At 47.7% G+C, this 17,149-nt stretch overlaps 1 protein-coding gene across 5 annotated transcripts in view; it reads left to right on the forward strand.

The window, feature by feature from the left end:
* Positions 1-475: 475 nt before the first annotated feature.
* Positions 476-17,149, forward strand: part of DHDDS (dehydrodolichyl diphosphate synthase subunit) — a 37,900-nt gene continuing 21,226 nt past the window's right edge. For 2 of the 5 annotated variants that reach the window (XM_062190694.1, XM_062190696.1), the window contains exons 1-6: positions 476-578; positions 1,043-1,160; positions 3,076-3,192; positions 7,435-7,577; positions 10,233-10,349; positions 11,150-11,251. In XM_062190694.1, the coding sequence (XP_062046678.1) occupies positions 1,098-1,160; positions 3,076-3,192; positions 7,435-7,577; positions 10,233-10,349; positions 11,150-11,251 (542 nt within the window). In that variant the 5' untranslated portion in view covers positions 476-578; positions 1,043-1,097. The other 3 variants (XM_062190695.1, XM_062190700.1, XM_062190697.1) reach the window with 3 other exon arrangements.

Raw genomic sequence — 17,149 nt, forward strand, 5'->3', positions numbered from 1 at the left:
GGGTGCCCTACAGCGGCCCAAAATGGACGGACATTCAGTGCCCCTGTAAGACTAACTGGGGCTAGCAACTGGTTCCCAACCTAAACACAGAGCAGCAGAAGTATGACTCAAGGCTTGCACCAGGGCTTCTAACGAAGTCCGATCTGCGGCTTCCCAACGTAGTGCCCGGCTACAGAACGACGTCCGCGGCCTAGGGGCGGGATTCCGTGCTCAGCTGACGGCACGTTCGCCGGAGGCCGTCCAATCTGGTCCCCAGACCTCTCGCTTCCCCCTGCCGGGCTGGACCCCGCCTTCCCCAACACACTGCCCGGAGCCCGGCCGGCCGCCCCCGCTCCGTCACGTGGGCTCGGCTTCCACCCGCGCCACCGCCCGCCGCCAGCGGACGAACGCGCACTGCAGGGCCACAGAGCTCCCGCCGCTCCTTCCACTACCCGGCAGGCGCAGGGCCGCGCCCCGCCCATTGGCTGGCGGGAGGGGCGTGGCCCAGCGCGCAGCGATGACGTGTTCTTTTAGCGCCGTGTGGTGAGGAAGTGTCGGCCCGCTGGAGCGGTTGGAAGAAGCCCAGCGGAGCGGATCAGGTGGTGGGAGGAAGGGGTGAAACGGGGGAGAGGGAGATGGCTGGGCGGGGAGGCAGCTGCGGGAAGGATCGAGGCACAGCTGGGGGAATAGAAAATGACAATACCAGTGAAGTAGGAGGCAGCGAGTACCGCACTGCACGGGTTAGTGACTGGGAGCGCAGAATGGGAAATGACTTGGGGGAAGATGGAGGAGGACGCGGCGAATGATCGAGACGTAGGCGCCGTGATGTGGCAGCAAGCAGATGTAGATGTTCAGAAGAAGTAAGTGCAGATAATGAGGAAAATGGCCAGGGGGCAAGGTGCACGAAGCCAGGAGAACCGGAGAGGTCTCATTGGCCTGTGCAGTTCTACGTAACAGACTCTCGTGCTAGTCGCGCTCTGCAGTCGGGGTGAATCTCTAGAAATCCGCTGTAGCTGTTTGCAAGCCCTGGTGACGTCTCCCTCTCTTTTCTTGTTTATTCAAGGTTTCCAGACTGGTGTCTTGTTATTCTGGGGTGATCCCCTGACCGGGCGAGAACTATGTCATGGATCAAGGAAGGAGAGCTGTCACTTTGGGAGCGGTTCTGTGCCAACATCATAAAGGTGAGCAGTGGTCCAGGGCACCGGTGGACCTTCTGGTCGTGTGCACAGTCTTGCACCAAAACCTGTTGTTGAATCTGAGCAATGCATGATGTGAAGTGGAACTCGGCAAAGGAGCATTAAGACTGCAAGGTAACTTCAGATGGCTGTGTCCGTGGATTTTTGTCCTAACTGGGAGCTGGGGTGAGCGGAGACTGTTAGATGTTAGATTTGTTTCTCTGTACCTTGATTCATTGATCCTAGTACCATACGCTGGATTTTTTTAAATTTACTTTTAATTTTTTAATGTATTACTTCTTTGAGAGAGAGGGAGGGAGAGGAAGCTTCCATCTGCTGATTCACTCCCCACTGCCTGCAGTGGCCAGGCCTGGACTGCTGAAGGCTGAGTCTCAGTCCAGGTCGCCCACGTGGCAGGAACTGATGACTCAGCCGTGCCTTTTGCCTGGCAGGTCTGTGGTAGCAGGAAGTCAGGCTCATGAGCCAGAGCTGGTGTCAAACCCGGTTCTCTGGTGTGGGATGCAGGTGTCTTAACTGCTCTGGATTTAGATAGAAAACTAATCCCCGTTTTTGCTTACTGCTCTGAGCCAGATACGTTTTCTTGCTCTGATATACTTACTGAAGGTTGTATTTTTATGAAAATCCTGATGTTTGATTCTCTGTAAAATGAGAAGATCCGAAGCACATTGAGTCCCAGGCCCCGGGTGGCAGCAGTTGGCTAGGCCTGAGGAGCAGGTGCACCGATTGTGTGTGGAAGACGCCCTCTCTGTTGACCGTGCCTGTCAGCATCCTTCCTTTGCCTCCTGGTTGAGGTCCAAGCAAATCACAGTGGTGGTGAAGAGCATATGATTGTTTTTTTAAAGATTTATTTATGCATTTGAAAGGTAGAGTTCCAGAGAGGGAAGGAGAAAGAGAGACAGATCTTCCATCTATGGTTTATTCCCCAAATGGCCTCAATGACTGGGGCTGGTCCAGGCCAAAGCCATCAGCCTGGAACTCCTTCCTGGTCTCCCACTTGGGTAGCGGGCAGCCAAGTACTTGGGCCATCCTCTGCTGCTTTCCCTGCAGTAGCAGGGAGCTAGATCAGAAGTGGAGTGGCTGAAAGTTGGACTGGCGCTCACATGGGATGCCAGCATCACAGGTGGTGACTTAATCCGCTGTACACAATGCTGGCCTCAAAAGCATATTGTTAAAGATGAACTCTGGGCCGGCGCTGCGGCTCACTAGGCTAATCCTCTGCTTGTGGCGCTGGCACCCCAGGTTCTAGTCCCAGTTGGGGTGTCGATTCTGTCCCGGTTGCTCCTCTTCCAGGCCAGCTCTCTGCTGTGGCCCGGGAGTGCAGTGGAGGATGGCCCAAGTGCTTGGGCCCTGCACCCGCATGAGAGACCAGGAGGAGGCACCTAGCTCCTGGCTTCGGATCAATGCAGCGCGCCGGCCGTAGCAGACAGTTTGAGGGTGAAACAACAGAGGGAAGACCTTTCTCTGTCTCTCTCTATCTAACTCTGCCCATCAAAAAAAAAAAAAAAAAAAAAGATGAACTCTGGAAGCAGACAGACTGTAATGTGAATGTCTACTTTGCATCTTCTGAGCTGTTTGACTTGTGCAAATCACTTGATCTCTCTGAGCCTCAGTTTTTTTTAATCTATAAAACTGATGGGATACTATTTACCTTATAGAGTTGTAAGATAGATGAAGTAGGAAGAGCCCAGTTTAGTATCTGGCATGTAGTTAGTCTTCAATAAATATATAAATAAAAACAAATGGAAGTGCCAAATGCTCTTTTATTGAGCTACAAGTGTAAAATGTCCAGTTCTGTTCCCCAGCAATTTTATCATATAGCCAAACCTGTCAGCCTGAGGGATAGTGCTCCCCTCATCCCCAGAGAATAGGAGATCTGTTCATCCATCTTCTTGTCCCGCAGGCAGGCCCCATGCCCAAACACATCGCATTCATAATGGATGGGAACCGCCGTTATGCCAAGAAGTGCCAGGTGGAGCGGCAGGAGGGCCACTCTCAAGGCTTCAACAAGCTGGCTGAGGTGGGTGTGGGTGGCAGAACCCAACATGAACAATCCATAGAGGACTGGATTACGGCTAGAAAGATGGGCTCTGGGTTTGCTATGCTATGGTCCGAGAGTGTTTTGATAGCTCATTCTCTGTTTTGTTACTGCTTGCTAACTCTGTGTCTAAAAAATAGCATCCAGTAAAATTTTTTTTGAAGAAATGGTCACAGACATTAGTTCCCTGTTTCTTTTCTTTTTTTTTTTTTTTAAGATATATTTTTATTTACTTGAAAGACAGAGTCACAGAGAGAGGTTGAGACAGAGAGGGAGAGAGGTCTTCCACCTGCTGGTTCACTCCCCAAATGGCCACAATGGTCAGAGCTTAGCTGATCCAAAGCCAGGAGCCAAGAGCTTCTTCTGGATCTCCCACGTGGTTGCAGGGGCCCCAAGTACTTGGCCCATCCTCCACTGCTTTCCCAGGCACACTAGCAGGGAGCTGGATTGGAAGTGGAGCAGCCAGGACTCAAACCAGCGCCCATATGATATGTCAGTGCTGCAGGCTGGGGCTTTAACCTGCTGTACCACAGCACTGGCTCCCATCCAGTGAAATCTTAAAGATAACAAAATATTAGAGATGAGAACAAAATTGCTTCTTACCATCTTAATAAGTAGCTCATATTATTGTAAGTTGTATCCAATTTTTATAATATCTCCTACAAAGTTTAGCATTTATAAAATTGAATTCATGGCTTCAGTTAACCTTAGTTCTACATGACATTTTGGCAAGTATGTTTCCAGGTTGAGCTATAGCCTTTCTAACTCTACGTTCTCATGACTGTAGAACATTTTATCATGAGTTGTTGACCTGATCTGTTTTGCTGCTCTACTGTTATTGGGTACTATAAATAGTAGTTTTAGGATAAATTCTTAGAAGTGACATTTCTGGAGCAAAAGTTGGGTGACTGCCCGTCCTGCTTTGCCAGGGCTGAGGGGTCTCTCAGGACGCAGACCTTTCAGTGTTGAGCTGGGGACAGTGCCAGGCAGACTGGGGCGTGGCTACACAAGCATCCTGAGCACTTCTTGGTTTGAATGCATGTTGCAGATTGGAATATATTACATTTCACAGTCAGAATGGAATAATGCAATCTTTATAAAACTAAGAAGATTGGAAATATGGTTCGTAGTCCACAGGACCAGGCCCAAGAACATGGCCTAATTCCAAGGCAGCAATATTTTTGCCTTGACTGAGTGGCGATGGAGTCCTCTCTAACTCTATCCAGAAGTCTTTAAGTTTTTAGACCCAGCTCTTTTGTAACTAACTATGAGGCCCAGTGCTTAAGATTTAGGCTATGGAGACACTTAGAACTCATTGGCACCCTTGCCGTGCTACTTCCTGACTTTTTGACCTGCAGCATGTCATGTGGCTTCTCTTTGCCTCAGTTTTCTTCATCTGTAAAACGGGGTTAGCAATCATCTCTACCTTAAGAGATTGACAATTAAGATGCAAAATGCAAAGCATGTGGCACAGGGCCTGACACAAAGGAAATGCTCAAAAAATTAATGTGTAAGTGTGGCAGCTGTGTTGCCTAAGGTCAGTGCCTTGCAAGGTCTGAGAGGCCTAAATCTGTTCAGGTGTCATGTTCTCCCTGGAATTTTCCTGAAGTGGAAGTGGATTTGCTTGCATGCATGTCTGTTAAAGGAGTAGGATATTTATTTGAAAGACACTCTGCAAGTGAGTGTGAGGAGAGAAAAGGGAGATCCATCTTCTGTCTGCGGGTTCACTCCCCAAAGAGCTACAACAGTGGGCAAGGCCAGGCTGAAGCCATCTGCCAGAAGCTTCATCGAGTCTCCGGTGTGAGTGGCAGGGATGCATGCATTTGAGTCATTATCCACTGTCTTCCCTGCACATCAGCAAGAAGCTGAATCGGAAGTGGAGTGGCCAGGACTTGAACTGGCACTCTGATATGGGATGCAGGCCTCTCAAATGGTGGCCTAATTCACCGCACCACAACCCCTGCCCTGATTCTCTACCTCTAACTTCCAGTGCCCCATGTCAACATTGTCATTCTCAGCTCCAGCCTGCTTTCTACTTTTAGTGGTGCTGCTACAGAGCAGCCTCAGAAGACTAAGTATAAATATGAATTTCAGTTCTTTTAAAATTGAGAGATAATTTCATAGAGTGAAAAGAACAGATTTTGGGGCTTTGACAATTGGCATTCATCTTCTAAACCAGGGGTGGGGAATATCTGGCCCACAGCCTGAAATCATTTAGTCTGGCCTTGCCAAGACAACTGCAGGTGGGACTTGAAATTCAATTAATCTGTAGTTGACTAATTTTTAAGTTGATAATTTTATATGGACTGCAAATGGTGTTGTAAATATCCAAATGACCATTGACAGAATAAAAGATTCCCCATCCCACTAACCCATATTCCTGTCAATGTAGAACCATCTTTCTAGAAAATTCCTTCATGTCCCTTTCCTAGTTACCTCTGACCCACCTCCACCTTCTTTCTATGCTACTACTGTTTTGATTTCTGTGATGATAGATTAATTTTGCCTGTCCTAGAACATCTTATAACTACAATAGTTTTGTAGATTTTTGACATTTCTTTTTTTTTTCTTTTCTTTTTTTTTTTTTTTTTTTTTGACAGGCAGAGTGGACAGTGAGAGAGAGACAGAGAGAAAGGTCTTCCTTTTGCCGTTGGTTCACCCTCCAATGGCCGCCGCGGTAGCGCGCTGCGGCCGGCGCACCGCGCTGATCTGATGGCAGGAGCCAGGTGCTAATCCTGGTCTCCCATGGGGTGCAGGGCCCAAGCACCTGGGCCATCCTCCACTGCACTCCCTGGCCACAGCAGAGAGCTGGCCTGGAAGAGGGGCAACCGGGACAGGATCAGTGCCCCGACCGGGATTAGAACCCGGTGTGCCGGCGCCGCAAGGCAGAGGATTAGCCTAGTGAGCCGCGGCGCCGGCCTCTTTTTTTTTTTTTTTTTTTATAGAGTGGACAGTGAGAGAGAGACAGAAAGAAAGGTCTTCCTTTGCCGTTGGTTCACCCTCCAATGGCCGCCGTGGCCGGTGTGCTGTGGCCGGCGCACCGCGCTGATCCGAAGCCAGGAGCCAGGTGCTTATCCTGGTCTCCCATGGGGTGCAGTGCCCAAGCACTTGGGCCATCCTCCACTGCACTCCTGGGCCACAGCAGAGAGCTGGCCTGGAAGAGGGGCAACCAAGACAGAATCCGGCGCCCTGACCAGGACTAGAACCCGGTGTGCCGTCACCACAGGCGGAGGATTAGCCTATTGAGCCACGGCACCGGCCTCTTTTTTTTTTTTTTTTTTTTTTAAGATTTATTTATTTATTTATTTGAAAGGCAAAGTTACAGAGAGAGAAGGAGAGACAGACAGAGAGATCTGCTATCCACTGGTTCACTCCCCAAATTGTCACAATGGCTGGGGCTAGGCCATTCCAAAGCCAGGAGCAAAGAGCTTCAATCTGGGTCTCCCATGTTGGTGCAGGGGCCCAGGGACTTGGGCCATCTTCTGCTGCTTTTCCAGGTGTATTAGCAGGGAGCTAGATCAGAAGTGGAGCAGCTAGGACTTGAACCAGTGTCTATATGGGATGCCAGTGCAGGCCATGGCTCAACCTGCTGTGCTACAGTGCTGGCTCCAATTTTTGTCATTTCTTCAATTATGAGCCTATTTTTATTTTCTATGAATTAGGCATGAAAACATTTTGAAGTGGTTATTTTAAGAATCAAATAAAATAATGTCTGTGAAAACTCTTTGCAGACTATTAAATGCCTCACAGCCATCCCATTGTTGCTTTTATTCCTGTAATGCATCAGCCTGTCAGTCTCTCCAAATCGTGTAGTTCCCAGTGTTTTCTGTGGTTCATTAACCGCTTGGTAGAGATGCACTGTGATCCCGTTTTACAGACAGGAGACAGAGGCCCAGAGAGGTTAAATGATTTGTCTGTGTGTTCACATAGGATGCAGTCAGAGACTAGAACTTAGATCTTCATGCCCTCGGTGGAGTGTTCTTCCCAATAAGTAAAAATGGCTTCAGCATAGTACTAAGACCACATTTTTCAGTTTTTTAAATGGTGTCTTTCTGCTTATTTGGTCCATTAATCTGACATAAGCACCAGTGTTATCCTAGCTTACCCAGGTTTGGAGAGCAGAAAAAACTCTCTCCCACCTCCAGCTCCAGGTCAGGGCCAAAGTATTCTTACTTCCCTTCCCACTCCTCCTTGTTCCCATCTCCTTGCCTTCTCCCCTCTTAGACTCTGCGCTGGTGTTTGAACCTGGGCATCCTTGAGGTGACGGTCTACGCATTCAGCATTGAGAACTTCAAACGCTCCAAGAGTGAGGTAGACGGGCTGATGGATCTGGCCCGGCAGAAGTTCAGCCGCTTGATGGAAGAACAGTAAGATGCTGTCAGAGGAGAGAATGTGTCTTCATATGACCTCCAATCTCCCCTGACCCTCACGACTCTTGTCTCCCCTCACCCTTACAACTCTTGTTACCTGAGGCTTACTTAAGGGTCTCTAACTTTTCAGTGTTCGATCTCTTGGGTGGCACATATCACAAATGGGAACCATTCTTTCTTTCTGCCTTTTAAAGTGGGTATTTATTTGAGGACATTGAAATGTTTCACAAAATTCAAGGAACTGCAGTCAGCCTCAGGCATAGCTGAAACCAGGGATTAAAATCAGTGAGGTAGAGCCTCTTACACACTACTCCTGTCTCTGTGACCAGCTGTCTGCCTCAAGAGAGCAGCCCAGAATGAACTAAATCCTTTAACTGGCCTACTTTTGGTCATGTTTCTGCCCCAGAACCAGTGAACTGTGGACAGGGGTCTAGAGTGAAAGCAGCTTGAGGAAGTCATTTTCTGCTGCGTGGTGATCCCTGAAGTGTACTCTGCACCCTGCATTGTCTTCCCGGGGGAATGGTGATGCATGAGAAATGTCAGTATCATCTTAGCTGCTGCTGAGTCTGGGATTAACTTAGGGAACAAAGTCAGAAAGGAGCAAAGAGAAGTTCAGTGACGATTGTTCGCTTCAAAATGTGGAGCCCTCACCTCACTACAGAATTGCCTGTACATCCTCATTACAACCCTTGTCTGCCCATCTCCTGCCTGTGCCAGGACAATAAAAAAGAGGATTCTAGAGCTGTGTTAGAGATGGGTCCAGCCCAACTTACTAGGCCACTGGTTCTGTCATTTCTGCCCTTTGTGGGCCAGGATATTGGGGAGGGTAGCCAGGCTTCTCTCTCTACTGGGGTGTGGAGACTCTGGATCAAAGACATTACTCTCTGGTGTCCCTGTTTGGCTCAGAGTTTACTGCCCAAGGGGCTGGGGATGGAAGCTTGAGGTTTTTTTAAAAAAAAAAGGGAAGAGGAAAGGAAAATGCTGCAAAGGTGAGGCACACACACTGTCACACAGCTGTCAGGCAGGCAGAGCCAAGGGCACACCTGGATCTCCCTGACTCCGGAGATGAGCTGTTGTCTACTACACTGTTCTGAGATAGAACTACTGTTCTACAAAATCAAAATGTGTGCCACCAGAGCTGTCACTAAGATTGCGCTGATCAGTTAGTAGTGGAGAAAGCAGTTGTAGTTCGACAGGAAGTCCCAACCAGAGCAAAAAACCTTAAAGGTGTTTTTCTGGCAATATGCCATGCAACCCCATAGTTCCGAGGGGTGGATGTGAGAAGAACCCAGCAGGAATGGGGTCTGGGGTGCTAGTTTGAGTTGAAACAAGTTTGTGAGCTGGAAAACCATTAGCCCAGTTCAGTTTTGTCGTCGGAAAGCTAAAAACCCGTGAAGAGAAGGGCTTGCCCCGGTCACAACAAGCTCGTGGCAGAGCCCGGTCAAGAACCCAGATCTCCGGGCTCCTCACCAGGGCTTTGGCAGCTTCTCCTCTGCAGACCTCACCAAAGTTCAGCCTCTGCTGTCTGAGAATGCGCAGGCACTGTCATGTGCCTGTTCTCACTTATCATGTGCCTAGGAGGCGAGAATATGGCAGCGATGGTTGTCATCACCAGCTTACAGGTATGGAGGCGAGCAGGTGGAAACTGAGGCTGAGAGAAACCAAGTACTTATGCACGCTCAGCTGATAAGAGAGGGCACTAGGACTCGAATCTCGCTGTTTTTCAGATTTTGCTTTGATTTGACCAGAGATTTGTATGCACTGTCTCTGGTAGATTCTGAAAAATGGGTGATGAACCTTGATGGTGTGTGGCCGGCGTTTATACAGGGTGGATGGGCTATGAGTGTGGCCTTTGGCTCTAGATCAGGGTACTCTAGGAGGTCCCTGATACCCCCATCCCACAGTAGGCTTCTTGTGGCTAAGCTCCCATTTCCCAAACATGAAGTGTTGGTTTTCTCCATCGTGTTCCTAGGTGAGCAGAGCTGGTTAGGTAGCAGTGAGGTCATCCTCACTGTCAGTGCAGGGGTTACTGTGTGGAAGTAGTGTCCTGTCGTGATCAAAGGACAGGCTCTGGAGCCAGCCTCTTCAGGGTCAAGTCCTTATTTCCATTCACCAGCTGACTGAAAATCCTTATTTCCAACTTCCATGTGCCTCCATTTTCTTGTCTGGAATAATGGTTCCTACCTCAAAGGTTGGCATGAGGGTGGACTGTGTTGGTGCAGGTAAAGCATTGAGACCCATGCCTGGTGCTTAGGAAACATTAATGGTAGCTGTTTCACCAGAACATAACAAAAGTAACCAGCAATCCAGCTCCTGCCCTGGAGTGTTCATTTGGTAGAATGGGACAAGCATCACAGAGAGCGCACCTTGCCAACAGTGTGAAGTACGGTTAAGAGTTTAGGTTCTCAAATCCGACCCAGCAGTTTTGGTGACTGTGTGACCTTGGACAGTGCCTGTCTGTCCTGTCTGAGGCTCAGTGCTGTGGTAAACTTTCAGGGTTGCTGAGGGGACACAGTGAAAGAATACACATGGGATGGTGCCTGACACACAGGGGAGCACTCACAAACTGGTAGCTGATTGTAGTTTAAGCACTTTGTCTTCTCCAGCTCAGCAGGTGCTCTGCCCCGACTCTGCTTCCTTTTCCCCAATCAGGGAGAAACTGCAAAAGCATGGAGTGTGTATCCGTGTCCTGGGTGACCTACATTTGTTGCCCTTGGATCTCCAGGAGCTGATTGCACAAGCTGTACGGGCCACTAAGAACTACAACAAGTAAGCTCTTAAGGAATCTGTCAGTTTTTGACTCTGTTTGCTTTAGGGAGACGTACTTCTTTGGTCTTCCCTGGTCTGTGTTTGGTATGGGACAATGAGGGAGTACTTTGAGATACTTGCACTGCCTCCTTCCATGTGGAGGACATTCTGCAGTACCATGTCACATGTGTGTATACATGTACACGTATACAATGTCTCATACCCTTGCTCCTTCATGTGCCCACCTCTGCTTTGATACATGTGTACACTGTGTGTGTGTGTGTGTGTGTGTGTCTTTAACTTGACAAGGGATGGGGTGGGAACGCAACAGCCCTCATCTCTGGCTCGCAGAAAACAGATCCTTCAAGAAATTCTTTTTCTGTCTCATTCCTTTGACCCTGAATAGTGTGAGCCTGGGAAGTCATGCAGAGGGGAATAGAGTTCAGTAACCCAAACTTCATCATGTGTGGCTTTGGAGTATAAAGTGTGGCAGTGGATTTGTTCTACACCAGATCTCCTTCCCATCCGCCTTTGCTTGTGTTGGTGTCACAGTGGATTCAAATGCTCTGAAAACTGGTTGGCAGTGGAAGGGGCTGAAAAGGTCAGGGGCCAATTAGGGCCGTTTAGTATGTGTTTTATAAAACTACTGCCATGTTACTCCAGGAAAACACAAAAAAACTTGTCATCTCACCCTTGAGAAAGATCTGCAGTTACCCTTGGTTTGTGTGTGTTCTTTAAGGGAAGAGTCGCTCTGTAATCCTGGACTCCACCCATCAGTCCCTGACCCTGTTTGGTAAATCATTCTGGTCTTCCCTCCTCAGGTGTTTCCTGAACGTGTGCTTTGCATACACATCCCGTCACGAGATCAGCAACGCTGTGAGAGAGATGGCCTGGGGAGTGGAGCAAGGCCTGCTGGATCCCAGGTATCCCGAGTTGTTTCACGCGGTAACAGACAGGGAGAAATGCATGCACCAGACCATACAACCAACCTGTGCCTGTACTTGCCCAGAAGTCACAACCTGTGCCTGTACTTCCCCGTGCCTGTACTTCACCAGAAGTCAAAATGGGATTTAGAAAGGCTTCCCCGGTACAGAGGTTAGGATGAGTTAGTGCAGCCTACCTCAGCATTTGAGTTTACTGCATGCCAAGAAACCCCAGATCAGGCAGCAAGGCCTTGTCACTCAGTAAGACATGAGACCCTCTGGCCCTTCAGGAAGTATTTTGTTGAGATTGGGGTCTTTCAGGACTCTCGTGTTACGGCTCCAACAACACTGCAGTACCAAGAAGATTGTCAGTCACTGGGAACATGGAATCCTAATTGTTAGAGCTAGGAGGGACTTCAGAAGCTACCTATACATTGCTATTTATGTAACTTTTAGTAATAATATTAGCGAATACTAGGGTATTTTAAAGAAGTTCTTGGAAAGTAGAATTAACAGATAAGTTTACGACTGGGCCTTTGGCCTGGCACTAAGGTGCCAACTGATCTGTCTGCCTCCCATATTGGAGTGCCTAGGTTCATGTCCCAGATCTGTTCCCAGTTTTAGCTTCCTGCTAGTGGGAATCCTGGGAAGCAGCAGGAGATGGTTCATATAATTGAGTTCTGCCACCCACATGGGAAACCTGGATTACATTCCTGGCTCCAGCTTCAGATCAGTCCAGACCTTGCTTTTGCAGGCAAAGTAAATAAAAAATCAATAAATTGCTCATTCTGAATGGAATAAGAGACACTTTTATATATAGGCTTATTTATTTATTTGAAAGGCCGAGTTGGAGGCAGCCCTCTGGTTCTTCCTCCTGGGTTACGGAGGCCCAAGGACTTGGCCGATCTTCTGCTGCTTTCTCAGGCACATCAGCATCTCAGGCGCATCAGCAAGGAGCTGGGTCAGAAGTGGCGCGTGCAGGACACTCACCGGTGCCATATGGAACACTGGCATCACAGGCAATGGCTTAATTTTGCTGTGCCACAACACTGACCTAAGAGTAATTTCTTTTTTAAGATCTATTTATTTATTTGAAAGGTGGAGATATATATATATAGAGAGAGATCTTCCATCTGTTGGTTCACTCCCCAAATGGCTGCAACGGCCAGGGTTGGGCCATGCCAAAGCCAGGAGCTTCCTCTGGGTCTCCCACATGGGTGCAGGGGCCCAAGGACTTGGGCCATCTTCCGCTGCCTTCCCAGGCACATTAGCAGGGAGCCAGATTGGAAGTGGAGCAGCCAGGACAAATAGGATGGCGGCACTGCAGGCGGCAGCTTAACCTTCCACACCACAGCACCAGGCCCCAGCAGTAACATTTTTAAAAGCTATTTTATGATTGTCTTTCCTCCATAACAGTTAAGTCATCTTCCTGTGCCACATAGTTCATTGATTAAATCATTCACTCATTCAGCACATTTTTTGGTTAATTTTTATATATATATTTGAGAGACAGACAGACAAAGAAAGCTCCCATCTGCTAGTCCACTTCCCAAGCCAGGGCTGGGTTAAGGCCAAAGCTGGGAGCCAGGAACACAATTTATTTATTTAAGTGCCAACTTTTTAATTTTTTAATTTTTTTTTAAATTTATTTGACAGGTAGAGTTATAGACAGAGACAGAAAGAAAGGTCTTCCTTCCGTTGGTTCACTCCCCAAATGGCCACTACGGCTGGCACTGCGCCAATCCAAAGCCAGGAGCCAGGTGCCTCTTCCTGGTCTCCCATGTGGGTGCAGGGGCCCAAACACTTGAGCCATCCTCCACTGCCCTCCTGGGCCACAGCAGAGAGCTGGACTGGAAGAGGAGCAACCGGGACTAGAACCGGTGCCCACATGGGATGCCGGCACTGCAGGCGGAGGATTAACCAAGTGAGCCACGGCGCCGGCCCCAAGTGCCAACTTAAAAACACACATTGCTATACACAGGGATTCAGTGGTGAGAGTAAGTATTTATTTCCATGGGGCTGGCGCTGTGGTATAGTGAATTAAGTGACCACCTGCAAGGCCGGCATCCCATATGGCCACCAGTTTGAGTCCGGATGCTCCACTTCAAATCTAGCTCCCTGTTAATGTGCCTGGGAAAGCAACGGAAGATGGCCCAAGTGCTTGGGCCCCTGCACCCATGTGGGAGACATAGGAGAAGCTCCTGCTGGCTCCTGACTTGAGCCTGTCCCAGCCCCAGTCATTGCATCCATTTGGGGAGTGAACCAGCAATTGGAAGATCTCTTTGTCTCTCCTTTTCTCTCTGTAACTCTGCCTTTCAAGTAAATAAATACATCTTTTTTTTTTAAAAAAAAAAAGTGACAATATGATAAGGCCTAGGATTTGCTTTTTTAAATTTTATGTATTTGAAAGGCAGAATTGCAGAGAAAGAAAGAGAGAACAGAGAGATCTTCCATTCACTGGTTCATTCCCCAAAAGGCCACAACAGCCAGGGCTGGGAGAGACTGAAGCCAAGAGCCAGGAGCTTTTTCCAGGTCTCCCTCATGGGTGAAGGGGCCTAAGGACTTTGGCCATCTTCCGCTGCTTTGCCGGGCCATAGCAGGGAGCTGGATGGGAAGTAGAGCAGCTAACTCAAACCAGCCCCGATATGGGATGCCTGCATCACAGGCAGCGGCTTTACCTGCTACACCACAATGCTGGCCACAATAAATAAATCTTCTTTTAACAAGAAGAATTTATTAAAAGAGAAGTGGGCCTGCAGAGAAGGCCCCCCAAAGAAATGAGTAGTGACCTTTGTAAGCACGAAGAATAAGAACTGCTAGAGACGGGGGCGGGAGTGTGAGGAGCTCATTGACTGGAGAGGCTGTGGGTGGAATTCAAGTAGAGAGTACCAGGAAGGGAGCTCAGATTATGGCGGTGGTGCGGGAATGGGTAGAGTGGACCACATCAGGGGCTACAAAGTAGGTAAAATCAAGAGGACTTGATGGACTAACTCTGGGGAAAGGTGTCCAGGGTCTGTGACTTAGGTAACAGTGGATAGTCGTGTCCTTTGTGTTGCTGAAGAAAGCCAGAGGTTTGGCTGTGGCTGTTGATGTAGATGCTGAGCTGGCAGTTCAAGGGGTTGGGATGGAGATAGCAGTGTGGAGGTCGTTTGTGTGTGTGTGTGTGTGTGTCGGGGGGAGGTATGCAGAAACAAGGGGGGTCTAGAGTGAGAAAAGAGTGTGGGTCTAGGAAGCTCTACCTTTACAGGCTGATACAGGAGAGTGAGCCTTCGAGGAAAGAGAACAAACAGCCAGAGAGGTAGGAATACAATGAGGTAGCCAGTGTTACACAGAAGCCAAGAGAAGAGGAAGTTTGTTGATGCAGGATGGGGAGAACCATGGGCACTGGTGAGAATACCATTGTTGAATGCTATTCAGAGGTCAGTTAAGATGTGGATTGTTGGGGACTACATTGTGGCCTAAGAGGTTAAGCCACTGTCTTCAATGCTGGCATCCCACACTGGCACCAGTTCAAGTTGCAGCTGCTCCACTTGTGATCCGGCTCTCTGCTAATGTGCCTGGGAAAGCAGCAGAGGGTGGCCAAAGTCCTTGGGTTCCTGCCGCCCATGTGGAAGACTTGGATGAAGCTTTTGGCTCCTGGCTTTGGCCTGGCCCAGCTCTGGCCATATGGCCACTTGAGGAGTGAACCAGCAGACAGAAGATCTATCTTTCCTTTTAATCTTAAAAAAAATAAATAAATAGGGCTGGCGCCGCAGCTCACTAGGCTAATCCTCCACCTGCGGCGCCTGCACCCTGGGTTCTAGTCCCAGTCAGGGCACCGGATTCTGTTCCGGTTGCTTCTCTTCCAGTCCAGCTCTCTGCTGTGGCCCGGGAGTGCAGTGGAGGATGGCCCAGGTTCTTGGGTCCTGCACCCGCACGGAAGACCAGGAGGAGATGCCTGGCTCCTGGCTTTGGATTGGTGCAGTGTGCCAGCTGCAACATGCTGGCCGTAGCGGCCACTTGGGGGGTGAACCAATGGAAAAGGGAAGACCTTTCTCTCTGTCTCTCACTGTTTAACTCTGCCTGTCCAAAAAAAAAAAAAAAAAAGATAAATAAATAAATAAAAATAAATAAATAAGATATGCATCATTGGGGCTGGCTTTGTGGCTCAGCAGGTTAAACTGCTGCCTGGGTCACCAGCATCCCATATAAGCACAGGAAGATGGCCCAAGTGCTTGAGCCCCTGCACCCACACAGGAGACCTGGATGGAGTACCAAGCTCCTGGCTTCAGCCTGACCCATCCCTGGCTGTTGCTGCCATTTGAGGAGTAATCCAGTAAATAGAAGCTCTCTCTCTCTAACTCTGCCTTTCAAATAAAAAAATCTTTTTCTTTTTTAATTTAAAGATGTAGATTGTTGAGGAAAAGGGTACTGGTTAAATTGGTGATAGAAGGCAAGTAGGAGGATGACAGAAAGGGATACACAAAACTAAGTAGATAGAAGTTATTGATACTGTTCTAATTCTTAGCTTGTTATTCATTGTGTTCATTATGTTATTGTCCGTTATAATTAATGTGTTTCAATACAATATAAAATAGTATATTAAAAATAGTGAGGTACTCGTGTTTATGCTAGAAAGAAAGCCCTTGGGCAAGTAGATTTGTATATGTTCATGCCTCGGACTGGAATTCTGGTCTTGCCTCCTGTCTGGTGTGCGTTGCCTCACACTACATTGCAGTGACCTCTGACTATAACTTGCTTCTTCTCCAGCACATTTTTCCATCTTCTCTGCCCCACATAGTTTAGTTGTGTGCCTCTGAGAGGTCAATGCAGACGGGATGTGGCCTGGGCGGACTGCCTGCTTCAGGAGGCTGATGGCTGCTATGGCTTGGTGTTCATATCAGAGTGCGCTGGTCTCAGCCAGAGGCAGTATCTTTACATTATTCAAATCTAGAAAAATCCACATTTATAACAGAGTCAGTGACTTCATTACAATCAGGCGTTCTCTGCAGATAGCTGATATTTTCCTGTCCTTTGTCACCATAACTTTGCATCCTCCCTTCTTCCATATAGTTTTTTTTCTTTCCTAGCAATCAAATTAATAGATTGTTCTGTGAGTCTGGAATTATGGAAGGATTTAGGTTGAGCCTAGAAGATAGTTAATAAACTCTCTTCCTTTGAGTTACCTTGAACAGATCATTTGGCATCCTATAAAAATCTATATTCCTTAAAAAACAATAGTGATGATAATAATAATTGCTAATATTTACTGAGCATTTACTCTGTGCCATGAATTTACTTAGTATTCCATGTATGTTAAATCTTTAGACTCTATAAGGTATACTTTTTTAGTCCTCATTTTTTAATGAATGCTTATGTATTTATGTATTTTTTTCTTCTTTTTATATTATTTATTTTAATCTACTTAAAAGGCTTAAAGAGGGAGAGAGAATTTTCCATCCACTGCTTCACTCCCTTAATGCCCACAACAGCAATAAGTGCTCCATGCCAAAGCCAAAGCTCAGAACTCAGGCTGTATTTCTCATGTGGATGGCAGGGATGCAAGTACTGGAGCCAGCATCTGCCAGTTCCTAGGATGCATTAGCATGAAGGTGGATTGGAACACACAGCCATTATCCCTATTTTTAAATGAGACTATGAAATAGAGAGGAAACGTAATTTGTCCAAGTTCATGGTAAAGCTTGGAGCTGGCATTTCAGCCTGGCGTCAGAACCTGTGCTCTCATTCACTGTGGTATACTGACTGCCTCAGTGGAAAGTTGAAGTGAGCAAGAAGCAATACAATAATAAAAAATCAACAATATTTACTGGATCTTTTGAGGCAGGTTTGAGGCTAAGAGTTCATCTTGCTTATTCTCATTTAATTGTCATATAAGTTAGTTGACTTTTATATGTCTTG

Source organism: Lepus europaeus, chromosome 5 (genome assembly GCF_033115175.1).
Source record: "Lepus europaeus isolate LE1 chromosome 5, mLepTim1.pri, whole genome shotgun sequence".
Lineage (NCBI taxonomy): Eukaryota > Metazoa > Chordata > Mammalia > Lagomorpha > Leporidae > Lepus > Lepus europaeus.